The sequence below is a fragment of the Saccopteryx bilineata genome, chromosome 1 (assembly GCF_036850765.1).
Source record: "Saccopteryx bilineata isolate mSacBil1 chromosome 1, mSacBil1_pri_phased_curated, whole genome shotgun sequence".
Classification (NCBI taxonomy): domain Eukaryota; kingdom Metazoa; phylum Chordata; class Mammalia; order Chiroptera; family Emballonuridae; genus Saccopteryx; species Saccopteryx bilineata.
The window spans coordinates 141,856,990-141,878,489 of record NC_089490.1 but is presented as its reverse complement, the minus strand read 5'-3'; the positions used below and the strand labels follow the sequence as shown (position 1 = coordinate 141,878,489).

The 21,500-nt window shown below is 54.2% G+C and overlaps 2 protein-coding genes across 2 annotated transcripts in view; one reads left to right on the top strand and one right to left on the bottom strand.

The window, feature by feature from the left end:
* The first annotated feature begins 1,276 nt into the window (after positions 1 to 1,276).
* F2RL3 (F2R like thrombin or trypsin receptor 3) lies at positions 1,277 to 3,176 on the top strand. The gene is made up of 2 exons (XM_066253298.1): positions 1,277 to 1,424; positions 1,698 to 3,176. Exons 1-2 carry the CDS (start codon positions 1,316 to 1,318, stop codon positions 2,765 to 2,767), a joined length of 1,179 nt encoding a protein of 392 aa, XP_066109395.1. The 5' UTR covers positions 1,277 to 1,315; the 3' UTR covers positions 2,768 to 3,176.
* Positions 3,177 to 5,396: 2,220 nt separating this feature from the next.
* The window catches only part of CPAMD8 (C3 and PZP like alpha-2-macroglobulin domain containing 8), a 110,919-nt gene continuing 94,815 nt past the window's right edge, over positions 5,397 to 21,500 (bottom strand). Inside the window, 23 exon segments of the mRNA XM_066252643.1 lie at positions 5,397 to 5,461; positions 7,363 to 7,428; positions 7,431 to 7,554; positions 8,186 to 8,248; positions 8,283 to 8,423; positions 8,835 to 8,875; positions 8,878 to 8,955; positions 8,958 to 9,005; positions 9,070 to 9,117; positions 9,120 to 9,182; positions 9,767 to 9,771; positions 10,418 to 10,473; positions 10,476 to 10,562; positions 11,385 to 11,459; positions 11,588 to 11,744; positions 15,245 to 15,326; positions 16,415 to 16,546; positions 16,549 to 16,590; positions 18,338 to 18,538; positions 19,013 to 19,039; positions 19,151 to 19,320; positions 19,322 to 19,433; positions 21,111 to 21,167. Coding sequence (XP_066108740.1) covers positions 5,397 to 5,461; positions 7,363 to 7,428; positions 7,431 to 7,554; positions 8,186 to 8,248; positions 8,283 to 8,423; positions 8,835 to 8,875; positions 8,878 to 8,955; positions 8,958 to 9,005; positions 9,070 to 9,117; positions 9,120 to 9,182; positions 9,767 to 9,771; positions 10,418 to 10,473; positions 10,476 to 10,562; positions 11,385 to 11,459; positions 11,588 to 11,744; positions 15,245 to 15,326; positions 16,415 to 16,546; positions 16,549 to 16,590; positions 18,338 to 18,538; positions 19,013 to 19,039; positions 19,151 to 19,320; positions 19,322 to 19,433; positions 21,111 to 21,167 — 1,940 coding nt within the window.

Below are 21,500 nucleotides of genomic sequence, written 5' to 3'. Positions count from 1 at the left end.
TCACCCTGGGGTTGGGAGCAAGGACCTCAGCATCTCAGCCTCTGGCTACACTGTCCAAACTGCTCAGTCACTTCCTGCTGGTCCCTGTGTTTCTGAGTGTGACTAGATTAGGGTTTGCTGTGCCAAGACACACCACATCTGACCCCCTCTCCCACCCCTAGTTCATTTTCTCTTCCTTGACTCTCATTGCCCCCTTGGGGTCCTCCTGCTCCTAGATACACACACGCCCCCACCACCGTGACCCAGCGCTGACCACACAGGGCCAAGAACCCCCAGTTCACGGTTCCCCAGGGCAGTACTGTTGGAGGCTTCTCTAGACCCTGAAGGGAAATTGGGCGAATGTGTGTAGGAGAGGGGACTATGCTCCCTCTGAGCCTCAATTTCTTCATCTGCCCAGTGGTCCCCCAACAGAACGTGGGAATGTGGAGGGGCTAGAGGAAGGTGGGCTCCCAGGGAGGTGGTCCAGGTGGCCTTCTGACCTGCGCTGGTCTGCCTGCCTCCCTTGGGGTCAGATATGGCTGTGGCCATCTCTGCCAGTCATACCTAGGGCCCCAGGTTGAGGTGGGGGCAGGAGCAGAGGGCAGATACCTCCCAGAGAGGCTGTGCCAGGCTCCCCTCAGGCACTCCGGGCACACGTGGTCAGCATCAGAAGCTCTGGCTAAGGCCCATACCTCCTCAGCTATCCCCAGCTGACTCACAAGGCACCTTCCCCTCGCCGCACCTCCCTTTGTGCCTGCGCAGGGCCACAGGAGAGGCAGTGAGAAGGCAGGGCCACCCTCACACAGGACCCACTGGGGCTTGGGTGCCTTGCAAGGGTTGGGGGAGTTCACCTACGCTGACCTATGACCCGGAAGGCAGCACCTTAGTCTTACCCGCCAGAAAGAGACAAGAAGTGTGTGTGTGCGGGGAGGGGGGTTTCAGGAAGAGCTCCTGTGGAGAGATGTGACGTGGAGGACTGAGCTGCTATGGGAACGGGAACTGTGACTGGCCAGCAGGATGTAGCCACTTGACCCACAGAGGCTCCCTGGGTTGGAGAGGGGCTAGTGGGGGGCACTGCAGCCTGGGACTTCCTCCCCTATCTTACTGGCACAGCACTTGGACCCCTCTGCCAGACAAAGTGGCCCCTGTCACCAGGCTACCTTAGGTCATCCATGGGCCTCCCATGGGCTAGCTGGGGGCAGGGGCTGGTTTATCTCACGGGGCCCTGTATGCTCCTCCGCCTGTACTCAGGAAGCTGGGGGTGGGAGTCCAGCAGACAGGAAGCCTGAGGCCAGTTGACCAAAACCCAGAGCAGCCGGCACCCAGCCCTGATAACATGTGGGCACTCCTGCTGCTGTGGCCCCTGGCACTGGGGTTCAGCCTTGAGAGTGGCACCCAGACCCCCAGTGTCTATGACGAGGGCGGGAGCACCGGGGAAGGAGATGGTGAGTTACTCTAGGCACTGCCTTGGGACCAGGAGGAGGGCATCATAGGTGAATAAGAGGACACAGGGGGCTGGGAACCCTCCAGCCCAGCCCTGAGCCCACAGAGCTGAAGGTTTCCATGTCCAGCTCTGTCCCACCAACCTGGGGATCTTGAGACCTGGAGGCTTGGACTGCAGCCCCTGGGTGGGCACACCATCCAGCAGGAGGAACTGATTGAAGGGTGGGGGTAGACCCCTGAGTTCTCAGCACCTCCTTTCCCCTTCCTTCCCCTAGATGGCGTGCTGGAACCTTGGACCAAGTCCCAAATGGTGACCCTTTGCCCACCCAGGCCCCGCAGCTTCCCCAGCTGGTTCTGTGCCAACAACAGCGATACCCTGGAGCTTTGGGACAGCTCTCGGGTGCTGCTGCTGGGCTGGGTGCCCACGAGACTGGTGCCCGCTCTCTACGGACTGGCTCTCGTGGTGGGACTGCCTACCAACAGCCTGGCACTGTGGGTGCTGGCCACACGGGTGCCTCGGCTGCCATCCACAGTGCTGCTCATGAACCTAGCGGCTGCTGACCTGCTACTGGCCCTGACCTTGCCACCCCGCATTGTCTACCATCTTCGGGGTCAGCGCTGGCCCTTTGGCGAAGCCGCCTGTCGCCTGGACACGACCGCACTCTATGGCCACATGTACTGCTCCGTGCTGCTGCTGGCTGCCATCAGCCTGGACCGCTACCTGGCCGTGGTGCACCCACTCAGGTCCCGCGCCCTGCGCGGCCAGCGTCTCGCCACTGGGCTCTGTGCTGTGGCCTGGCTGGTGGCAGCCATCCTGGCCCTGCCCCTGGGGCTGCAGCGACAGACCTTCCAGCTGTCACGCTCAGACCATGTGCTCTGTCATGATGTGCTGCCCATGGGCACGCAGGCCTCCTACTGGAGACCCACCTTCCTCTGCCTGGCTGTGTTCGGCTGCCTCCTGCCCCTCCTGGCCATGCTGCTCTGCTGTGGGGCCACCCTGTGTTCGCTGGCCACTGGAGGCCGGCGCTACGCCCACGCGCTGAGGCTGACTGCGCTGGTGCTGGCCTCGGCCCTGGCCTTCTTCATGCCCAGCAATGTGCTGCTGCTTCTGCATTACTCAGACCCAAGCCCTGAGGCCTGGGGGAACCTGTATGCTGCCTATGTGCCCAGCCTGGCGCTCAGCACCCTCAACAGCTGCGTGGATCCCTTTGTCTACTACTACGTGTCGACTGAATTCAGGGACAAAGTGCGAGAGGGGCTGCTCTGCCGGATGCCAGGTTCCACTTCCTCCTCCAGGGAGGGGGGCAGCCCGGGGACAGTCGTCTTGTGCTCATCACTTGTGTGATGGCCCCTCAGGAGGAGGCAGGGGAACAAAGGGGGTTGTGCTGGGTTGAATAGGGTCTCCTCCCCAAATTCATGTCCATCAGGAACTTCCAATGAGATTGTTCAGAAACAGGATCTTTGAAGGAGTAATTAGTTAAGATGAGGTCACATTGGGGTAGGGTCGGCCCTAAACCTTCTATGACTGATGTCCTTATAACAAGAAACAGAGACACAAGGAAAAAGGCCATGTAACCATGGAGTCAGAGATCATGGCCACAAGCTAAGAACACCAGGGTTGCTGGCAGCCACCAGAAGCCGGGAGAGCAGCCTGGGAGGGCCTCTGCCTCAGGCCCTCCGGAAAGATACTACCTTACCTACACCCTGATGTTAGACTTCTCATCTCCAGAATTGAGACAGTAAATTTGTTTTGTCACTTGGCTTATGGTGCTTGGTTTCAGTAGCCCCAGGAAAACCAAGAGAGGGGTTGCATGCAGATTCCCAGGCCCATCCAGTTTCCTTGTGCCCAAGGTAAGGATGAGATGAAGTGAATGAGATGGCCCACTGGAGAACCCCACCCAGGAGAAGGCGTGGGCCCCCCACCCATAGGTGGCCCAGGCAGTGGGGACTGGATCAGTGGTTCTCCTCAGATGCCCAGCTCTGACTCCAGGGTTCGGGGTGTCTCCTGAGCAATCACTATGGAAACCCCCACTCTGCTCCCCCAAACACTCTGCAAAACATCATTGGGAGCCACAGGGCTCAGTCTCCTGCTGTCCTCTGGCTGCAAGATATCACCTTTTCTTTAACCTGGCTTGATATCTCTTCTCATTTGATGTTAACTCCCCACCACCAGGATCAGATGGGAGGGGAAATAAAGGGAAAACGCTCTGTGCCTGGGGGCGGGAAGGTTCTGTCTCTGCCCCCTACCCCAGCTGTGAACTGAGTGGGAGAGGGACACTGCGTGGGGAAGAGGCAGCTGCCCCCTCAGAGAGCAGCATGGCTGGTCAAGACCCACTGCGGCATCAACTGTGGGAGTCAGCAAGCTTCCCGAGGCAGAGGGGAATGGGGGTCATTACCGGACTCCACATTGGGTCCATGTCTGTGGTCTGAGGACAAATGAGCTGGTGAGTGGACAGGCCTGGGACACACACACACCTGAGGAAGTGTAAGATCTGTAAGATCAGTGAAGTGTTTCAATGCTAGTACCCTGGTGTGATGATGTACTGGTTTTCTAAAACGTTACCACTAGGGGAGTCTGGGGGAGGTTCTGGGACCTCTCTGTGTTGGTGTCATTTCTTACAAATGCACAGGAACCTGATTCTCTTAGTGTGCAGGTAAGCAACACCCTCCTCCCCACCCTGTTCTGGAAGCTTGGGCTGTGGATGAAGAGCAGAGGCCTGCGGGCCAGATGGGAACGGGGCTGTAACTTGTGGGGCTGCTCTTCTCCAAGGCCAAAGCACGCCAGTGACTCTGTAGAAACGAGCTTTTATTATACGAGCAGCCTCTAGTGATTGTAAGATGGGGCCTCCTTCATCCCTCACTGACTGGCAGGAGTAGAGCATGGGAAACGGCTGGCACTGTACCACAGAGACCACACGCATGGGTCAGGGTGGCCACCTCAGGCCTCGGAGAGGGGTCTCTGTGCTGCTCCCAGTGTTGGTCTGAAATCAATACCACACAGAGGTGGGGGTGGCGATGGGGACACAGGCAGCTGTGAGGTTTACAAAAAGGAACCAGATCATAGGTGGAGGGTCCTGGCAGAAAGCAGGTCCGCACTTGTGGCTTCAGTGAGTTGTGGAGCTGGGGCACCCACCATGGGGCTGCAGAGGGAGGTGGTCTTCTAGGTGGGGTGCTGGGGAAACAGGGTTTCAGGGGGTGGGGCCTTGACAGCAGTAAGAACAGGTGCATCTTCCCAAGACTAAACATTCAGGCACCCCTGGGGCAAGACTGGGGCAGAGTGTGTGGGGGCTGCAATAGTCCTGGGACAATTTGGGGTCTGGGGGGATGCTCATTGGCCCCGTTTCTCCAAAATAGAGACTGGGGCTTTGCATTTTGGAAAAAGGTGGCCTGTTTCATTTGGAAGTACTGACAAGGCATGGATGCTGTCCTTGATTTGTCCAGGGTCATGTCCTCTCAGAAACAGCCCTCAGGCCTGGAGTTCTTCCCAGAAACATCCCTTCACTCTGACGCAGAACGCCCAGCTCAGGGAGCTGCTCCACAGAAAGTGGACACCAGCATTGGATAGGGGCTGGGATGCCTAGAGCTCCGGCTGTAGCTGGGGAGTTGGGGGTGGGGAGGAAGGGCCTGCAGCCACCCCCACAGTATCCCCTCCTGTGGAGGTGGGGGCTGGGCTGGCTCCTAGGACACCAGTCATCCATCGGGGCGGGGCAAGTTTCTGCGGTCTCTGTTTGTAAGGTTCATTTGGAAGTGGGGGTCACCTGGGGTGGGGTCCACCCGGAAGTTAGGGAGCAATACAGTCAGTGGCCTCTCTCCATGAAGCAGATAGGAACAGGAAGCAGCCAGACCCAGTCCTGCTTGGAGCATTAGGAAGAGAAGCCACTCTGACTGATGGGGAGAGAAGGACAAGAATGTTGGGGGCTGCCTGGTGCTGATGGGCCCCTGTGCACTCTTCCTTGGGCCTGCCTCTGTGTGGTTCAGCCTAGCTGCTCCAGCCCATTGAGCCCACGGAGCCGGCAGAACCTCGCCTGGGGGGCCAAACCTACTGGGCCACAAAGATTAGATGTGCACTTCTGTAAAGAGGTGAGTAACCTGTGTGGGACCATTAAACAAATCAAAAACTATCTGTGGACCTCAACTTAACTATGAAAAGGGAAGAACTGGTGATATACAAAACCACAGGATGAACAGAAAGGGAACTCCACTGAGTGAGAAAGCCAATCTCAGAAGGTTGCACACTCTACAGTTCCGGTTCCACAGCTGGCTGGTCAATGGTCAGCCCATTTCACAGCTGAGACACAGGTCGTAAGGACAGGGCCTTACTGAGGGTTCTGGGCCTGAGCCAGGTCTATGGCCTCTGGGCTGCATTTTGTCCTGAATCCCGCACTGTGCCCCCAGCATGGGAGGCCAGGTGACTAGGAAAACCAAGTCTCCCTAGTGGTAGACCTCAGTTTCCCCTTCTTTGACATGGGATGTGATAATTGGCTTCTGGGGCCTGCTACATGCCAGGCCCTCCCTGTGCTGGATCCTGGTTACAGGAGGGAGGATGACATTCAGAAAGGAATGTGGGCCCAAGGGGATAGGTGGCCACAGCCTCTAGGGTGGGTGGGTGAGGGGCTTCCTGCTGGGGGAGGCCTGAGTGAGCCCATACCCAGGTGGCACACACAGTAGATTTTATTCTAACACCAGCAGGCTAAGGGTTAAGTCCAGGGCAGGTGCTTGAAAGGGCTCACAAATCATTGCCATGGCAATGAGCATCCTCATGAGCAGAAGCATGTACCCTCCTGAGGACCCACTGTGGCTCAATCCTGGGGCCACCCGGGGGAAACCTAAAGGCTAGAGTGGGTGCATTGTGCATGGGCCGCAAATAGCCGTCCCACCCACAGCCTGTCACTGGGTCTGCTATATCCATTCAGAAGCATCCATTTCTTTCATTCATTTCAAAGCCCATCTGTAGTGTGACGGACTAACATTAAGCTTTTTGATTGTCACATAAGAGGCTGACTAAGTTTTTGATTGTGGAGGCATCTATTTCAAAAACATTGCTCTCAAATGAGCTGTATGACAGAGCTACTAAAGAGACAACTAGGTAAAAAGCTAAGCCGCCCCACCCAAAAAGGTCCCCTTGCAGAAAGCTTTGGTTGACCTAGATAACTGACTGCTTGAGTGGCCCCAATTCTCCCTTTCTGCATCTTAATTCCTACTCATATTTTAAATTTACCAATAGTGAATCTATGAAACCTTAGATGCCCAACCCTTGGACCCCAACGAAGGCAGAGCCCCTTGCTTCTCTCTTTCTTTCTACCCGCAGTTTTGCTGTGTGTCCTGGGTGTGCCATGGACCCTCTAGGACAGGGGCCCCCAAACTACGGCCCGCAGGCCACATGTGGCCCCCTGAGGCCATTTATCCGGCCCCTGCCGCACTTCCAGAAGGGGCACCTCTTTCATTGGTGGTCAGTGAGAGGAGCATTGTTCCCATTGAAATACTGGTCAGTTTGTTGATTTAAATTTACTTGTTCTTTATTTTAAATATTGTATTTGTTTCCGTTTTGTTTCTTTACTTTAAAATAAGATATGTGCAGTGTGCATAGGGATTTGTTCATAGTTTTTTTTTATAGTCAGGCCCTCCAATGGTCTGAGGGACAGTGAACCGGCCCCCTGTGTAAAAAGTTTGGGGACCCCTGCTCTAGGACCTATGAGCAATGAACTTTGTTTATTGTTTCCTGACAGTTATGGCTGAGGTGCATCCTACAGTCACAAAAAGAACCACAAGGACCAGTGGAACCACAGCATTGGCTCCTGTCAGAAGAAATGTCTGGGGTCCGGCAGCAAGTAGTTGGGGGCCCAGGTGAGCACCCCACGGGGTTGTAGCCAATACCATCACTCCTGATAGGCTGGGACTGACACAAAACACCATCCCTGAGCACAGGGAAGATGGCCTCACCTGGTGCACACTTCCAGGGCACCTGGCACTCCTGGTCGGTAGCTGGGTCATCATCATTGGTTGGGGTGCTGGTGCTGGGTGCCAGGGCTACTCCACCTTGGGCTCCCAGAAGCTCACAAGCAGCTGGAAGGACGGCGTGGCCACTGGGTCTGGCACATCGTAGGTGATGTCAATGTGGGGAGTGTGGGAGGACTGAGTCTTAGGGGCCCTGAGGGTGGAAGAGAAGGCAAGGCAGGTCCAGGCAGGGGATGGCCAATGGCTGTGACAGTGACATCAGCAACAGCTCCAGAGACTACTGTCATACCATTTACCTCTGAAAGAGCCAAAGCTGGTTAGGCAGACCATCAGCCCATTTTCACACATCTCAAGTCCAGGTCTGTCCACTTCTAGGACTCTCTCTTTTACCCACCATGCCATCTGGGCACCCACTCTAGAGATGGGAAGGCTGAGGCTGCAAAGGTCTTCAGGCATACTTGCCCTTCACCATCCGCCAGAGCCCATGAGGCCGCCCTACTCCGGCCCAGAGCTCAGCTAAACCTCAGGACCTGATGACACAGGGGCTACAGGTAGAGCCAGGTTGAAGCCAGTCAAATGGATCTTCCTGGACGGACCCCACACCCAAGGGAACACGTGGTCCCCTTCATTGAGCCTGCCTTGGGCAGAGTGGGCTGCATATGGGATGCTGACAGCCTGTCCTGGGGTCTCTCAAGCACTCATATCCATCCGCATGCTGAGCTCAGAGCCCCAACCCACCCCTCCCGCCCCTCCCAGGGTCCCGGGTTCCAGATGCCACTGTGAGTGCCCATTCTCCCTGCAACCTCACCTGCACCAAGCAGCAGCCTTCACCCTTGGCACTCACAAACAGCCCCATGGGGAGGCTGGGGGTCTGAGGAGAGAAGACGTCACGATGCCCTGCAGACACACATGGGGTTGGCCCTGTGCAGCTCGAAGGTCTCCTGGTAGGCCAGGTTGGCGGAGGTCAGTGAAACAGTGAGGTTGACGTCTCCAGCGTAGAACAAGGTGGCATACTCTGCCAAGGCCTGCAGAGCCACACAGGTGTCCTGGGGACAGAAGAGGAGGCTGCCCTCAGCACTAAGACCAGGTTGGCCAGCAGTCCCTCTGCCCTCCATCCCGGGAGGTCTGGCCCAAATTAGAGGCACCGGGGATTCTCTCTGACGGCCAGGGACTCAAGCACCTGGAATGGAGGAGAGTGGATCTCGTGCAGGCACCCATGGAGCTGGGGACCTAGACAACGTGCACAGTGAGCATCCTCAAGAGCAGAGCCAAGAGCCAAGGCCCACAGCCAAGTACATTTGTCCCCCAGGCCTTCTCTTGGACTCCATGTCCCCAAGGACTGCAGGCAAGGAACCTTCCTGAGACTTAAAGCATCAGTAGCTTTCTGGCCAGCTCTGATCCCTGAGCCTGGACAGTAGTGACCCTGCTTAGACCCCAGCCCTTCCCTCTGGCCCTGCCCAACTCTCCTGAGTGGAGGCAAAGCCCCCGAGTGCATTCGCTGCTAGGACAGCCACTTCACCACAGGCAGGGCAGTGGCCACATCACCTTGGAGAGTGTAGGTCAGCAGGGAGTAGGCATCATTTCCACCTCCACTGAGACCACTTGCAACGAAAGAGGCGGCCGGGGCCCTTTTGACACCAGGACTCAAAACCCAGCGCCCAAGGCAGGCAGTGGGGGTAGGGCTGGCAATACCTGCTTGTGAGACTCTGTCATTGAAGCTCAGTATGTTGTCCTTGGGACATCCGTCAAGCTCCAGTGAGTGACCCCATCTGCAAGGCCAGGAGACATGAGGGCCACAGCCCTCACTATTTAGCCTGGCATCCTATGGTGTGCATCGGAGCACGAAGTCTCAAGAAGAGACCCCACGCCCCTGGCTGGGTAGCTCAATTGGCTGGAGCATCATCCTGAGATATTAAGGTTCCAGGTTTAATCCCCGGTCAGGGCACATATAAGAATCAACTAATGAATGCATAAATGAGTGGAACAACAAATTGATGTTTCTCTCTCTAACTCTCTAAAATCAATCAGTAAAAATAAATAAATAAAAAAGAAGGAACTCTCAGACTGGGCCCCAGCGGGAGGAGTATGCCAGGTGGAGATGGCTAGGGCCTCAGGGCTGTTTCAGATCTGCAACTACATGACAGAACCAGCCTTCCCTGTATCCTTAGCAGACACCACTTATCAATGGCCTCACTCCCGGCTAAGCCCTGATACGTCCCCGGTGTCCCCACTCAGCACCCATGAAGTCACTCTCCACTTGCAAAGCTCATGTGAGCTGTGAAAGGCCCTCAAACTCGGAGAAAACCAGCCACCCCCACTCTTCATCCCTAGCATTTAGTCCCAAATAGACACCGCCCTCCGGTTGGTTGTTTCAGTTTTGCTTTTTAACTTTTTCTTTCCTTAAGTAGTAAAAACAACTTTTTAGGTGATGTCTTAAACAAAAAAGCCAGAATGGAAGCTCAGCCCCAGGGCAGCCGCTGGGGATATGGGGGAAGTCTAAGGTGGCGTAGGAAGGCAGGGGCGGGGCTCCGCTTGGGGCATTCGGAGAAGTCACACCTCTGTGACTGGGCTCCTTGAACACAATAGGTAGTCATTTTGTAGTTGGGGAGATGGACACCCTGAAGACAGGAAGGCTTCCTGAAACTCACCCAGTGATGGGGGCAGGGCAGGGTGAGGACCAGCAGCGGCCCTCCCAGGCCTCCCAGCACCCTGCCAGGGATGGCTTAAGGAAGGCTGGAGGACCCTCTGCTGGGGAATCCCTGAGCACTGTTTTCCCTGGTGCTGGTGGCATCAGTGTTCCTTATCTCGTTGGGGAAGAAAGTGACACTCAGGCTCAAACCATGTCATCAAATGAAGCCACTAGGAGATGCAATAATGAATAATATAATAAACAAAATAAAGAGAGCAAAAGATGTCTCCTTACTCCATACATGTGTTCATGAACTGCTTCCTGGGGCCCATAATGGCTAGGCCCCACGTTGTGGCCACAGAGTGGTGGCGAGGGGCAGGGCGGGGGGGGGGGGGGGGAACAGACACCTACTGCAGGGCCACAGGGGCTGCTGGGCTGCGGAGCAGGGTCAGCACGTAGGCACGTAGGCAGTCAGAACACTGCTGTAAGGGTCCAAGGTCAGGGCTACACTCAACTCCAGGAAGTGCTGCACTCTGGCAAGGGCAGCCCCCTCCTCCTGGGGGGTGGGTGGAAAGTAGAGCCCTGGGAGGCCACTCTGCCCCCACCCCGCCCACCACCCTGCCTGTAGGTTCCCTGGCGTGCTGAAGGAGAATGCTGAATGGCTCCCAGCCCTTGCTTTCATCTTTCTGGAGTTCTGGTCATATGCAGCCCCAGTTTTCAAAACTCACTTCCGTTCTTTTATGTTGGAATCAACCTTTTCCAAATGAAGTCTGAGCATAGCAGATCAACCCAGAGAAGCTCTGGGCAAAACAGGCAGAGCCCTGGCTGCCTCACCCCACCCCACATTATCACCAAGCTGGCTTCTAAGACCCACCACTCAGGCTTTTCTCATCTTCAAGGTCTCAACTCCATTGCTGCCTCCTCCAGAAAGTCCACCAACCCTGCTCACACTCACCCCAGCGCAATGTGAACTGCTGGAGGGAAGAAACCCAGAACATTGTCCAGTGATGAGCTAGGTTCAGGGAAACTGCCCAATACTAATGGTTAAATGGAAAAAATGAGTGATTGGAGCATTAATGAATTTAGCAAATGAGCAGCAATGGTGTTCCTGCGGGCACCGGTGGAGCCAAGGACTTAAGATGACTCTGCTTTGGTGTCATGAAAACTGCAGAAAGCAGGCTCTCCCACAGCTTTCCACCTCTAGACCAGGACAAAGCATGGGAACGGCTACAAAGGTGTGGTGTCAAGATGTCCCTCCTGGGGCACGTCCAGGGACAACACAGCAGGCGAACCAGACTCTAGGCCTGACCCACACAAGGCCTGCAGGGGAAATCATGTGCTCAATTCTTAGGCCTGATCGCCCAGCCCCACTGCTCACCTCTGAGACCACGTTCACCTCCGGAAGTGCAGCTGCCACGCAGGCCGTCAGTGGGACTATGCCGCGGATCCCACCCTGCAAAAGGATTCACAGGCTTTACCCAAAGCCAGAGGGGACAGCCCCCACTGCACAGGCCCCAGGCAGCACCAGAAGCAGGCAGGGCAGGCCCAAGGCAGCAAATGGGGGCCTGAGAAGTCACTCACCTGGATGTCCTCATTTAAAATCTTGCCTACAGCTGGGAAGGGGCCGTCTGCCTGCTGCTGTCTAACAATCCAACCCTTGGCAGCTGCCAGCTCCCATGGGTCAGTGAAGATGAAGTTGTGTGCCTGGGCAAAGGACTTCAGGACAAAGGCTGTGAGCCTGGAACAGAACCAAGAGGGGCTGGGGTCATCTCCCACATGCCCCCAGAGGGACTGTGGCATGCTCTTCAAATCTCCCTGGGCCTCCACTTCCTCATGTTAGACAGGTGGGTCCAGTCTGCCCTCGCAGGGCTGTCGAGCACACTGGGTGGAAGTGTGTGGGCACCCTGCTGGCCCAGTGATGGGAGCCTAGTCTCCTTACTGGGCCCTCCCACCCGAGCAGCACCAAGGTCTGCTCCTTGCCTGGCACTCGGGCCTTTCTGTGAACTGGCCCAGTCCCACCTCCCCATGCCATGTGCAGGAGACCTTCCTTGTTATACCTCCAAAACCTTTCCCCAAGAGATCCCCAGTGTTGCCAAGAGATCCCTGGTCTTGCTTAGAAACTGGCAGCCAGGTGCCTTAGATGCTGGATACCTATCCAGCCATGCTTACGGACATTCCAGTCCCCAGGCCTGCTAATGGTTTTGGAACAGGCACATGAAGTGATGCTGGGAGCAGCTACAGCCATTTTGCTACCACGAGGGAGCAGCTGCCATGCTGAAGGAGTCCACAGGAACTGAAGGAAAAACCAGGGGTCCTGACGCATTGTGGGGCTGGCCAGCCCTGGAGCCTCCTCAGTGCTGAGAGGTAAACTGACATTCAGAATTGCTTTTTGCCCTGCCTGGATAGTTCCATTTGTTAGAGTATCGACCCAAAGTGCAGAGGTTACCAGTTTGATCCCTGGTCAGGGCACATACAGGAAGAATTTGATGTTCCTATCTCTGTCTCTGTCTCTGTCTCTCTCTCTCTCCCTTCCTCTCTGGCTAAAATCAATCAATAAAATTTTTTTAATAAAGATTAAAAAAAAATTGCTTTTCAGCCAGTTTTCTGTTGCTTACAACCGAAAACAACCCACCAACCCAGTAGCTTCAGTTACTCCATCCAAGCCCTGAATGCCCCATCCCTCCTCACAGAATGAGGTCCCCCTTGTCTCTGAATGCTCAGCACAGGGTTTCTCCTCAAAGTAAACCTTCCAGACACCCCACTCTGGGATGAGTGCCTCTGGACCTCCAGGATTCCTACTGGACCCTCTACAGCCCTGCCTTTGTCACTGTTATCTCTCCTTAGCTTTAGGTCATTCCCTGGCTCCCATCTCCCAGGCCTGCTCTGCCCTGCCCTGTCCCACGGCTTGCAGTGCATGCAGCCACCAGAGGGAAGTTCCAAATCCGTGTGAGCGGCAGGGATGGGGGCCAAGACAGAATTCAGCTGCCCACGTGCTGAGATCTGTGGAATTCCCACATTCTGCTACATGGTTCTCTTTACTTTTCCGCTTTTAAAACAGTCAGGGATGAACAAGCTGGTACATCCCTATAAGGGAACATAAAGAAATGAGCTATTGAGCCATGAGACGACACGGCAGAATATATATTGCTAAGCAAACGAAGCAAGTCTGAAAAGGGCACAGACTGTCTGGTTCCAACTCTATGACATCCTGGAAAAGGCAAAACTATGGAGATAGTCAAAAGATCAGTGGCTGCCAGGGCTGGGGTGGCAGGAGCAGCAGGGACAAACAGGCAGAGCACAGGGGATGTCGGGAGCAGTGGAAGTACTGCCAACGACCGTGTAACGGTAGTTCTGTGACATTGTACATTTGTCCAAACCCACAGAATGTACAAAAACACCAAGAGTGAACCTGAATGTGAACTCTAGGAACATTGGTCCATCAATTGTAAAACTAAGAGTGTGGTCTGGCACACAGCACTTGTTGAATGAACAAATGAGTGAATAAATCAACATTGGATGCACGGGAAACCATCTGTAACAGATGCTGAGTTTTAAGGCTTCAAAGCTGGATCTTCCCAGCCAAGTATTTAGGTAGAGGCACTAACAGGGTGTCCACCTTAACGGATACCTGGCACTGCACTGAGCATGCCCACATCCTTATCCCATTGCTTCTTGAATCCCAGTCTTGAGAGGGATGTATGGTAAGGAAACAAGCTCAGAGAGTTTGGCATGTAATCTAAGGCCACTCAACTGAGAAGAGACACAACCTGCTTTTCGCAGCTCCAGGGTGGACGCTGCTGCTACTGCCTGTGCTTTCTGTAGCCACATCCCCAAACTACGGCCCGCGGGCCGCACGTGGCTCCCTGAGGCCATTTATCCGGGCCCCCGCTGCACTTCTGGAAGGGGCACCTCTTTCATTGGTGGTCAGTGAGAGGAGCACTGTATGTGGTGGCCCTCCAACGGTCTGTGGGACAGTGAACTGGCCCCCTGTGTAAAAAGTTTGGGGACCCCAATAAAGGGACCTTTCACAAGGGGTGGGGAGTGGGAGAAGCTTCAGGGTGTTACATCTTCATAACCACGGTGAAATTGATCTTGCTCATACTGTGTGCGTATCCCCAGTGTTTCTAACTGTGGAGGCCTCTAGGGGCTGCTGGAGCTCGGCCAGCTTTCAAAGAATGAGTCAGTGGCTTTGGCCATCCAGTGCCAGGCAGGGGGTCTCTGCTTGCCAGGGTATTACTGTGGTCTTGAATCAAGGTCTGTCAACAAGGTAGGACCTGGGACCAAAACTGGGAGCCAAGTGAGTGACGCTGCATACTTCAGGGCTCAACCAGGTGTGTCCCCACTCCTCCAGTCCCAGGCACTGTGCTGGCAATGGACACCGTTGGCTTAAGGACAGGGCAGTCTCCACGCCCACAGCTGCTGCAGGTGCTTCCCGGTTGGCGCTTTGGGAGAGGGAGGGCCCCTGGGGACAGTTGGGGGTGCCCCACAGTCTCTGTAAACCCCAAAGTAGCTGAAGCAAATACAGGATGATGCCACAAACTGTCATGGTCCACAGATCCCAGGAAACAAGACGTAGGTGTGTCCAGCTCCTCACTGGGCTCTCCCTGCCCTAATCACTCTAAAAGTCCAAGGGAGCGGCTTTTAAGGGAAACAGGATCCCAGGCCACACCTCCCGCACATCCTGACCCAGGCCTCAAGGCAGTGTGGTCTGGCCCAGTGATTTTCAACCATTTTTTTTCATGGCACAAACACACACTAATTACTAAGGTCAGTGCCCCTGACTGAATACAACCATTTTCATCTTATGGCACAAATAAATTAGTTACTAAAGAAGAAGAGGTCAGGGCCCCTTTTTCTTTAGTAATTAGTTTATGAGTACGTGAGAAACAAAGGTTGAAAATCACTGGTCTGGCCTCTCCCAGCCCATCCCTTTATGTTCGGGGGTCATCCCTGTTGTCTGAGGAGGCCCAGAGTGTCCAGGTGCTATGGCAACAATGACAACAGCCAAAAGAGTAACAGTAATTGTCACCACCACTCCCATCGCACACAAGGTCAGGCAGAGCCTCCCGCATTCATCCCTCTGAACTCTGTAACTGGGACCATGCCGTCTCCATTTCCCAGACTGGCTCCCTGTCACCTAGGGAATCACGCCCTGAGTGTCCTGACCTGGCTGTGCCGGATGCGAGGCCAGGGCTGCAGAGGGAGGAGCCTCTGCGGCAGTTCTGACAGGGGACTCACCACATGCTCACTGATGTGTCCCGCTCCCCGAAGGCACTGCAGGAGCCATCCTCGTGTTTACAGGTCAGCTGCCGCTGGCAGCCTGTGGATGAGCACAGGTGACAACATCCTGCTGAGTGGCCCGGCTCAGACCAGCCAATGCCCAGCTCCGGGACCCTCGAACAATGCCACAGCCACATCTGAGATCCCTGAAACTGTCCCATGTCACCTCAGAAGTAGCTGAAACGTCTGCTTTATTTCTCTTGGTTTTCCTGACATCACCCCTCTATGACTCCTGGTCACACACCAGCCCCCAGTCATGCCTGGTAGTCAGTGAGGTACACTATTTCAAGGTGACACCGTTGGGTGGGGAGGGGACTGTTCTACCCAATGGAGCCGGAGCTTGGTGTGCTAGGAGAACAGAGGGCGCCAGAGTAGCCAGAGCAGGAGAGCAAGGAGGGACGGGAGGGTGGGAGGGAAACCAGGCAACCACTGGGGCCCCAAGCTGGACTTCAGTCTTACTGTGAGGGCAGCAGGGAGCATGGGCTGCGTAAGCCTCAAAAGTGATTACAAACTGAACAGATCCTGAGACCCTGAAACCTATGCCAGTGATACTCAGATGTGTCTTTACCTAGCCCACAAACGGGACAATTCATAGCAGCATCATTCTAAAAGTCCTGACCTGGAAACTGCTCCAGGGCCTGTCAACAGACACGCTGATTGTGGTCCCTCTACACAGCAACACGCACAGAAAGAACCACAGCTTCCCCCAGGGGAAGCTCACACACAGCACAGGGCAGGGACACATTGTGGATGCTGTGATACCAAGCACCCTCCCCCCCCAACCTGTGCTGCTGGGGGCAGGAAAGCAAACCCAGATCCAAGCCCGACAGGGGGCATTATAGGCAAGTTTTTTTCTATCCTGAATGTTTCTTATAATGTTATTTTAATTGCTCTTGTTAAAAAAAATCAACATTTAAAAACAATTGCTGTTCCTTTCCCCATGGCTGGTTACCAGCACTCAGAGCCTTGTCCTAATAGCTATGGATGCCAGGCTCCGCTGACAATGTCCAGGGAGGCCTCGTTCCTGCACTTCCTGCCCTCCAGCCTATCCACCCAGTGCAGGCTGTTCCCAGAACAGTCGTGGCTGCCTTCCTCCCCACACCTCAACCTAGGCAGCTCCCCCAGTACCTTGTACCAGGTAATCAGTGGTCTCTCTTTCCACTTCGGGGCTGAGCGGCTGGGTTTTCTGAAGGTACTTCAGGACAAAGACACCGGGTGCAAAGTGGACCATGTTTTGCTCTCCACAGCCAAAGGGCAGTGCAGGAGGACGCTGAGGTGGTTCAGGGTGGGCCCCACGATGTCTCCTGGTGAGAAGGAGAAGAAGGCTGAGCTGGGAGCTGGCCTTGCCTGTTGCCCTGGCTGGCTGAGCACAGTTTTCCTCAGAGGTGGGAGCCCATCTGCAGCTGAACACTGGCCACCCCACCTCTGACTGCTAGTGCTGCCCTTTGAGACTGGACTGCATCCATGTCCACTCAGCCCACTCAGACTTCCAGCTCTGGGGGCTCCTTGCTCTGGGGGCCATCTCCGGCACACCTCCCTCTGTGTGCCTTAGTTTTAACTCAGGGGCTCTCTCTCTCTCTGCCTCTTCATTAGGCTAAATGCTTTTTTCTTTCTGGCTTTTATTTTTATTTTTTTACATTTTATTTATTTTAGGAGAGGGAAGAGAGAGGGAGAGGATGAGGGAGGAGCACGAAGCATCAACTCCCATATGTGCCTTGACCAGGCAAGCCCAGGGTTTCAAACCAGCGACCTCAGCAGTCTAGGTCAACACTTAATCCACTGTGCCACCACAGGTCAGGCCTCTTTCTGGCTTTTTAAACAGGTGCATTCAAGGATATGAATTTCCCTGTAAGTATGACTTTGCTGCATCTCACAAATATTAATGCATCAATAGTCATTATATTCTAAATTACTCTAAATATTTTTTCTAACTTCTAATACAAAATACAATTTTCCCCTTAATCATAAGTATTTAGATTTTTAATAAAAGTTTTCATTCTTGTGTAGTTCGTTGGTACATTTTAAAGTTCTTTTTTTTCTTTTGTTTCTGGTCTCCTGTATTCCCATCCCTTCAGCACTCTGTCTGCCCCCCAAATTGCTGATGGGCCCTCTGGAAACCCCACTGTTCCTTTTCCTTCTCTGGCCTTTCCCACTGAGGCTGCCATTGCTCCTGCAGCCTCCTCCCATGGCTTCTTTCTCATCAACTTCCTCTGGGTTTCCCAGCTTCTTCTCCGCCCTTCCACCCTGCTATGCTGAAGGCACTGGCCCACGGTCCAGCCTTCACCTCCTTTCCGTCTCTGTCGTATGCCTCCACACAGACGCCCCTCACCTCCTTCTGGGCCACTCACATCTCAACCACCACGGCTTGACCTCATGTTTCAGAAATCATAACCTCCGATATCTTCTGACCAGCCACAACCACCAACCTGTCTGAGCCCCATGATCCCTCTTTCAGATATCAGAAAGACCCGAGACCTCATTCAGGTCTATATGCCCCCTCCTGGCCTCTTACCCTCTCTCTGCCCTTCTAACTCCCAGCATTAGATTGATCCCACAGTCCTCACTTTCCACTCGCATGCCTAGGCTATGAAGGACAGCCCAGGGCCAAGAGACCGCTGGTCACAGCCTCTTACCCTGCTTAACCGATGTTCTGAATGTCTGCCCTTCTCACTGGGAACTCCAGGACCTCCACTTCCCGCCTTGTACTAACCTGGCTCCTCCTGGCCTTTGGCCTTCTTTACATATCGCCCTGGACCCCTTGATCCTGGAGTGTACCACCTGCCCCTTGGGGTCACCCCATGACTGAGTAGTTGGGGACCTGACTTCTTAGCCAGGGTCCTCCTCAAGGGCAGGGTTGGGGTCATCTCTGAGTCTTCCCCTAAAGCCCAGCATGGAGGCACTAGAAACTGCTTGTCAGGTGAGTGGTGTTGCGAAGGGCCCCAGGGACACAGGTTCCCAGCTACTCCCAGTGTGCGACTGAGCCTGAAGTAACCACTTTGCCTTCTGGGACTTGCCCCTGTCCTCCCAAGCCAGGCTGTGGAGCAGACACACCTATGATGGAAGCAGACCCAGGGACGGCACTGTGCGAGACCCCCAGAGTGAAGGCCTCGCTGTGGCTCTCATCCACCTCCATCTTCCTCTAGACGCGGAACTTGCCCATGGATCCCCAGCCAATGGAGAAGCCAATGAACTGGACCTCTGGTGCCTTGGGGAGGACCCAGGTCACAATGACACTCTCATTGGATGGTTCGGACCATCACCAACCTGGAGAAAAAGAGGTCAAGGCTACTGGAAGTATGCAGTGGTGCTCAGGCAGCAGTGACACTGGCGACAGGGCCATGGTCAGAGAAACTAAAGGTCACCCTACCCATTAAATGGCCAACAGAAACACAAACATGGTGTGTACAGTTCCAAAGTGTTCAGGCTCCCTGGAACCTCTGGGCCTTTGTATATGTCGTTCCCTTTGCCTGGAACATCCTTTGCTCTGGTTTGCCCAGTCTGGCTATGTCCCTCTCTTAGGAAGTCGTGTTAGCTGTTCCTTCAGTATGTCCCCTCTGCTTGGCTCAGAAAATGCCCCCAGTCCCCATTTTACCTGCTCATATGCACTTCCTTTCTCTCTAACCTCCTTCCCACCCCTCAACTCCCAGATCCCTAGGTGTGTCCTCTGCCGTAGGTCTCACCATGGTTTTTTTGTAAGCAACTCCAAGAAGACTGTGAGCTACTTGAGGTGGTACCCTGTGTTCACCCTCCCTCCTCCCCATCCCGCACAAGAGTCAGACACAGAGCAGGAAGCAGCAGATGTCAGAGAAACGCAAGGTTCCCATGCCTGCCCAGGCCAGCCCAGCTGTGCCTGGATAAGTCTGCCATGCCAGTTGATCCAAAATGTTCTGAACTCATCCCAGGAGAGGATCTTGGCCGTGTGTGTGCTGGCCATGGGCTCGCCCATCTAGCTGGTGGATATCCAGGACCTGGTGTTCTGGTGTCCCCCCAGGACAATCGCAATCATCCCTGCTGTGTCTTGGGACCTGGGGGAAGGCCATGTGGGCATCAATGTGGGCTTGCACAGCCAGGTCAAAACAAGTGAGGAGCTGTGGCCGCTGCACGTCCTGGAACTCATACTTGTTGGGCGTGGAGATATGAACTCTCTCTGGACAGGAGAAAGGAAGACGGGCATTGTGGGGCAACTGAAGGCACCCACCTCCCTGTGCCTGTTCCTGGAGCAGAGTTGGGACAATGGTGAGTGGGTCTCACTGTGGCTCAGCCAGCAATGCAGGAAGACCCCCAGGGCACTGTGCGAGACCCCCAGGGTGAAGGCCTCTCTGTGGCTCTCGTCCACCTCCATCTTAACAACTGCTGGCTTAACAACACTTTTCCAGTAGCACAGAAAAGATGAAACGCTCACAGGGATAATTCCTATGAACGATGCAGAAGACCTGGAAACTGCAAAATGCTGCTGAAACTAAGGAAGACCTAAGTCAGTAGAGAGCCAGACTGTTTTTGGATCTGAAGACAATATTGCCAAGATATTAATCTATGGATGTGATACAACCCCAACAAAATCCAAGTAGGGTCTTGGGAGAAATGGCAAAGCTGATTCTAAAATTTACCTAGAAATGCCAAGGACCTAGAAGAAACAACTTTGGTAAGAGTCAAGTTGAGGACATACCCCATCTGACACTGAGACTTACTCTAAAGATACAGGAATCACATGGTGTAGTTTTAGTGTCAACATAGACAAATACTCAATGGAACAGAGCAGGGAGTCCAGAGAGGGACCCACACATGTGTGAACACTGACTTTCAACCAAGCTGTGAAGGCGATTCCACAGAGAAAGAGAACTCTTTTCAAGAAGTGGTGCTGGAACCACTGAGAATCTAAATGCAGAAAAATGAGCTTTGATCTATACTTTGCATGGTCTCCAAAGATTAACCCAAAAGGCTCATAGCTATTTTATACAATAAATGTGAAACCTAAACTGTTAAACTTTGAGAAGATTTGGCAAAGATTTCTTAGATACAACAAAAAATAATTCATAAAAGGGAAAATTGATAAATTGGACTCCATCAAAATAAAGAACTTCTGCTCTTTGAAAGACACTATTAAGAGAATGAAAAGACAAGCCACTGCCTAGGAGAAACGTTTTTGTAAAACACCAGTCTAATTAAGGAGTAGTATTCAGAATACACATTCACGCTAAATGCCTTGGCAATGGGGAGGTGGTTCACCTGAAAGGTGGACATCACCCAAGGATTCGAGGTCCTCAGCTCTGCCTCCTGGCAAAGTCCCCAGGTGACTGCCTAGTGCCCAGCCTGGCCCAAGCTCTAAGCTGAATGGCTTCTCAGGCAGGATCTGGATGGGGAGAGGAGAGATGACCCTTCTCTGACTACTCTACCGTGGGGCACTCTCTGTACTCATTTTCTGCTCATGGACCAATGTGCAGGTATAATGTTCATTTAAGGGAGGGTCAAAGTAGACCCAGGGTCCCACACCTTCTGGAACTCACTTTAATTCCCCATTCCTTCCTGCTGTGCCAGGGTCTCCCTCATTCCCCTGATGTCACCCTAAGTCTTCCCTTCCCTGGACCTCCTCACCCCAGGGTCTGACAACAGCTCTACTCCTGACCACTCTCTGCAATTGTGTGTCTCCACTTTCTGTGTGACAGATGCCCAGCCCTCGCTCTGGCTCATGGTTGTCCCCAAGCAGAATATCTCAGCTCTCTGCTTCTGGGTCCTCAGCCTCCAGGGAGGGTGGGTGTCCACTTAGTGGCTGGAGAGTTGAAACACTGAGGGGTAAGGAGCACATTCTCAGGGTGGGCCTGGAGACTCCCATTGGGGTAGAAGAAAGCACTGTGGGTGTACGTGCAGGGGGTGCCTTCGGACTAAAACAGAGAAATGGGAAAAACTGAATTTAAGGGGCAGTCAGTACAGGGGGTGGCCACCCTCCCTTGGCAGGGGCTCCAGCTCTGGACATAGCAGGTGATAGCAACTTCACAGGCACATAGAAAAGGACTGAGTTGCCCACTTCCCAGGTTAAGGTGGGAAAACTGAGGCTCCTTTCCCCATCCCTAGACTCCAGTCAAATGAATTCACCAACCACTTCTGGACTTGTCATGTTCCCCACACACCCCCTCCCCCCAAGTCACCCTCTTTCTCTGGCTGGGCTTCCCTCACTGGGCAGGAAACACTATGACATGAAGGCTGCTATGACCTAAGG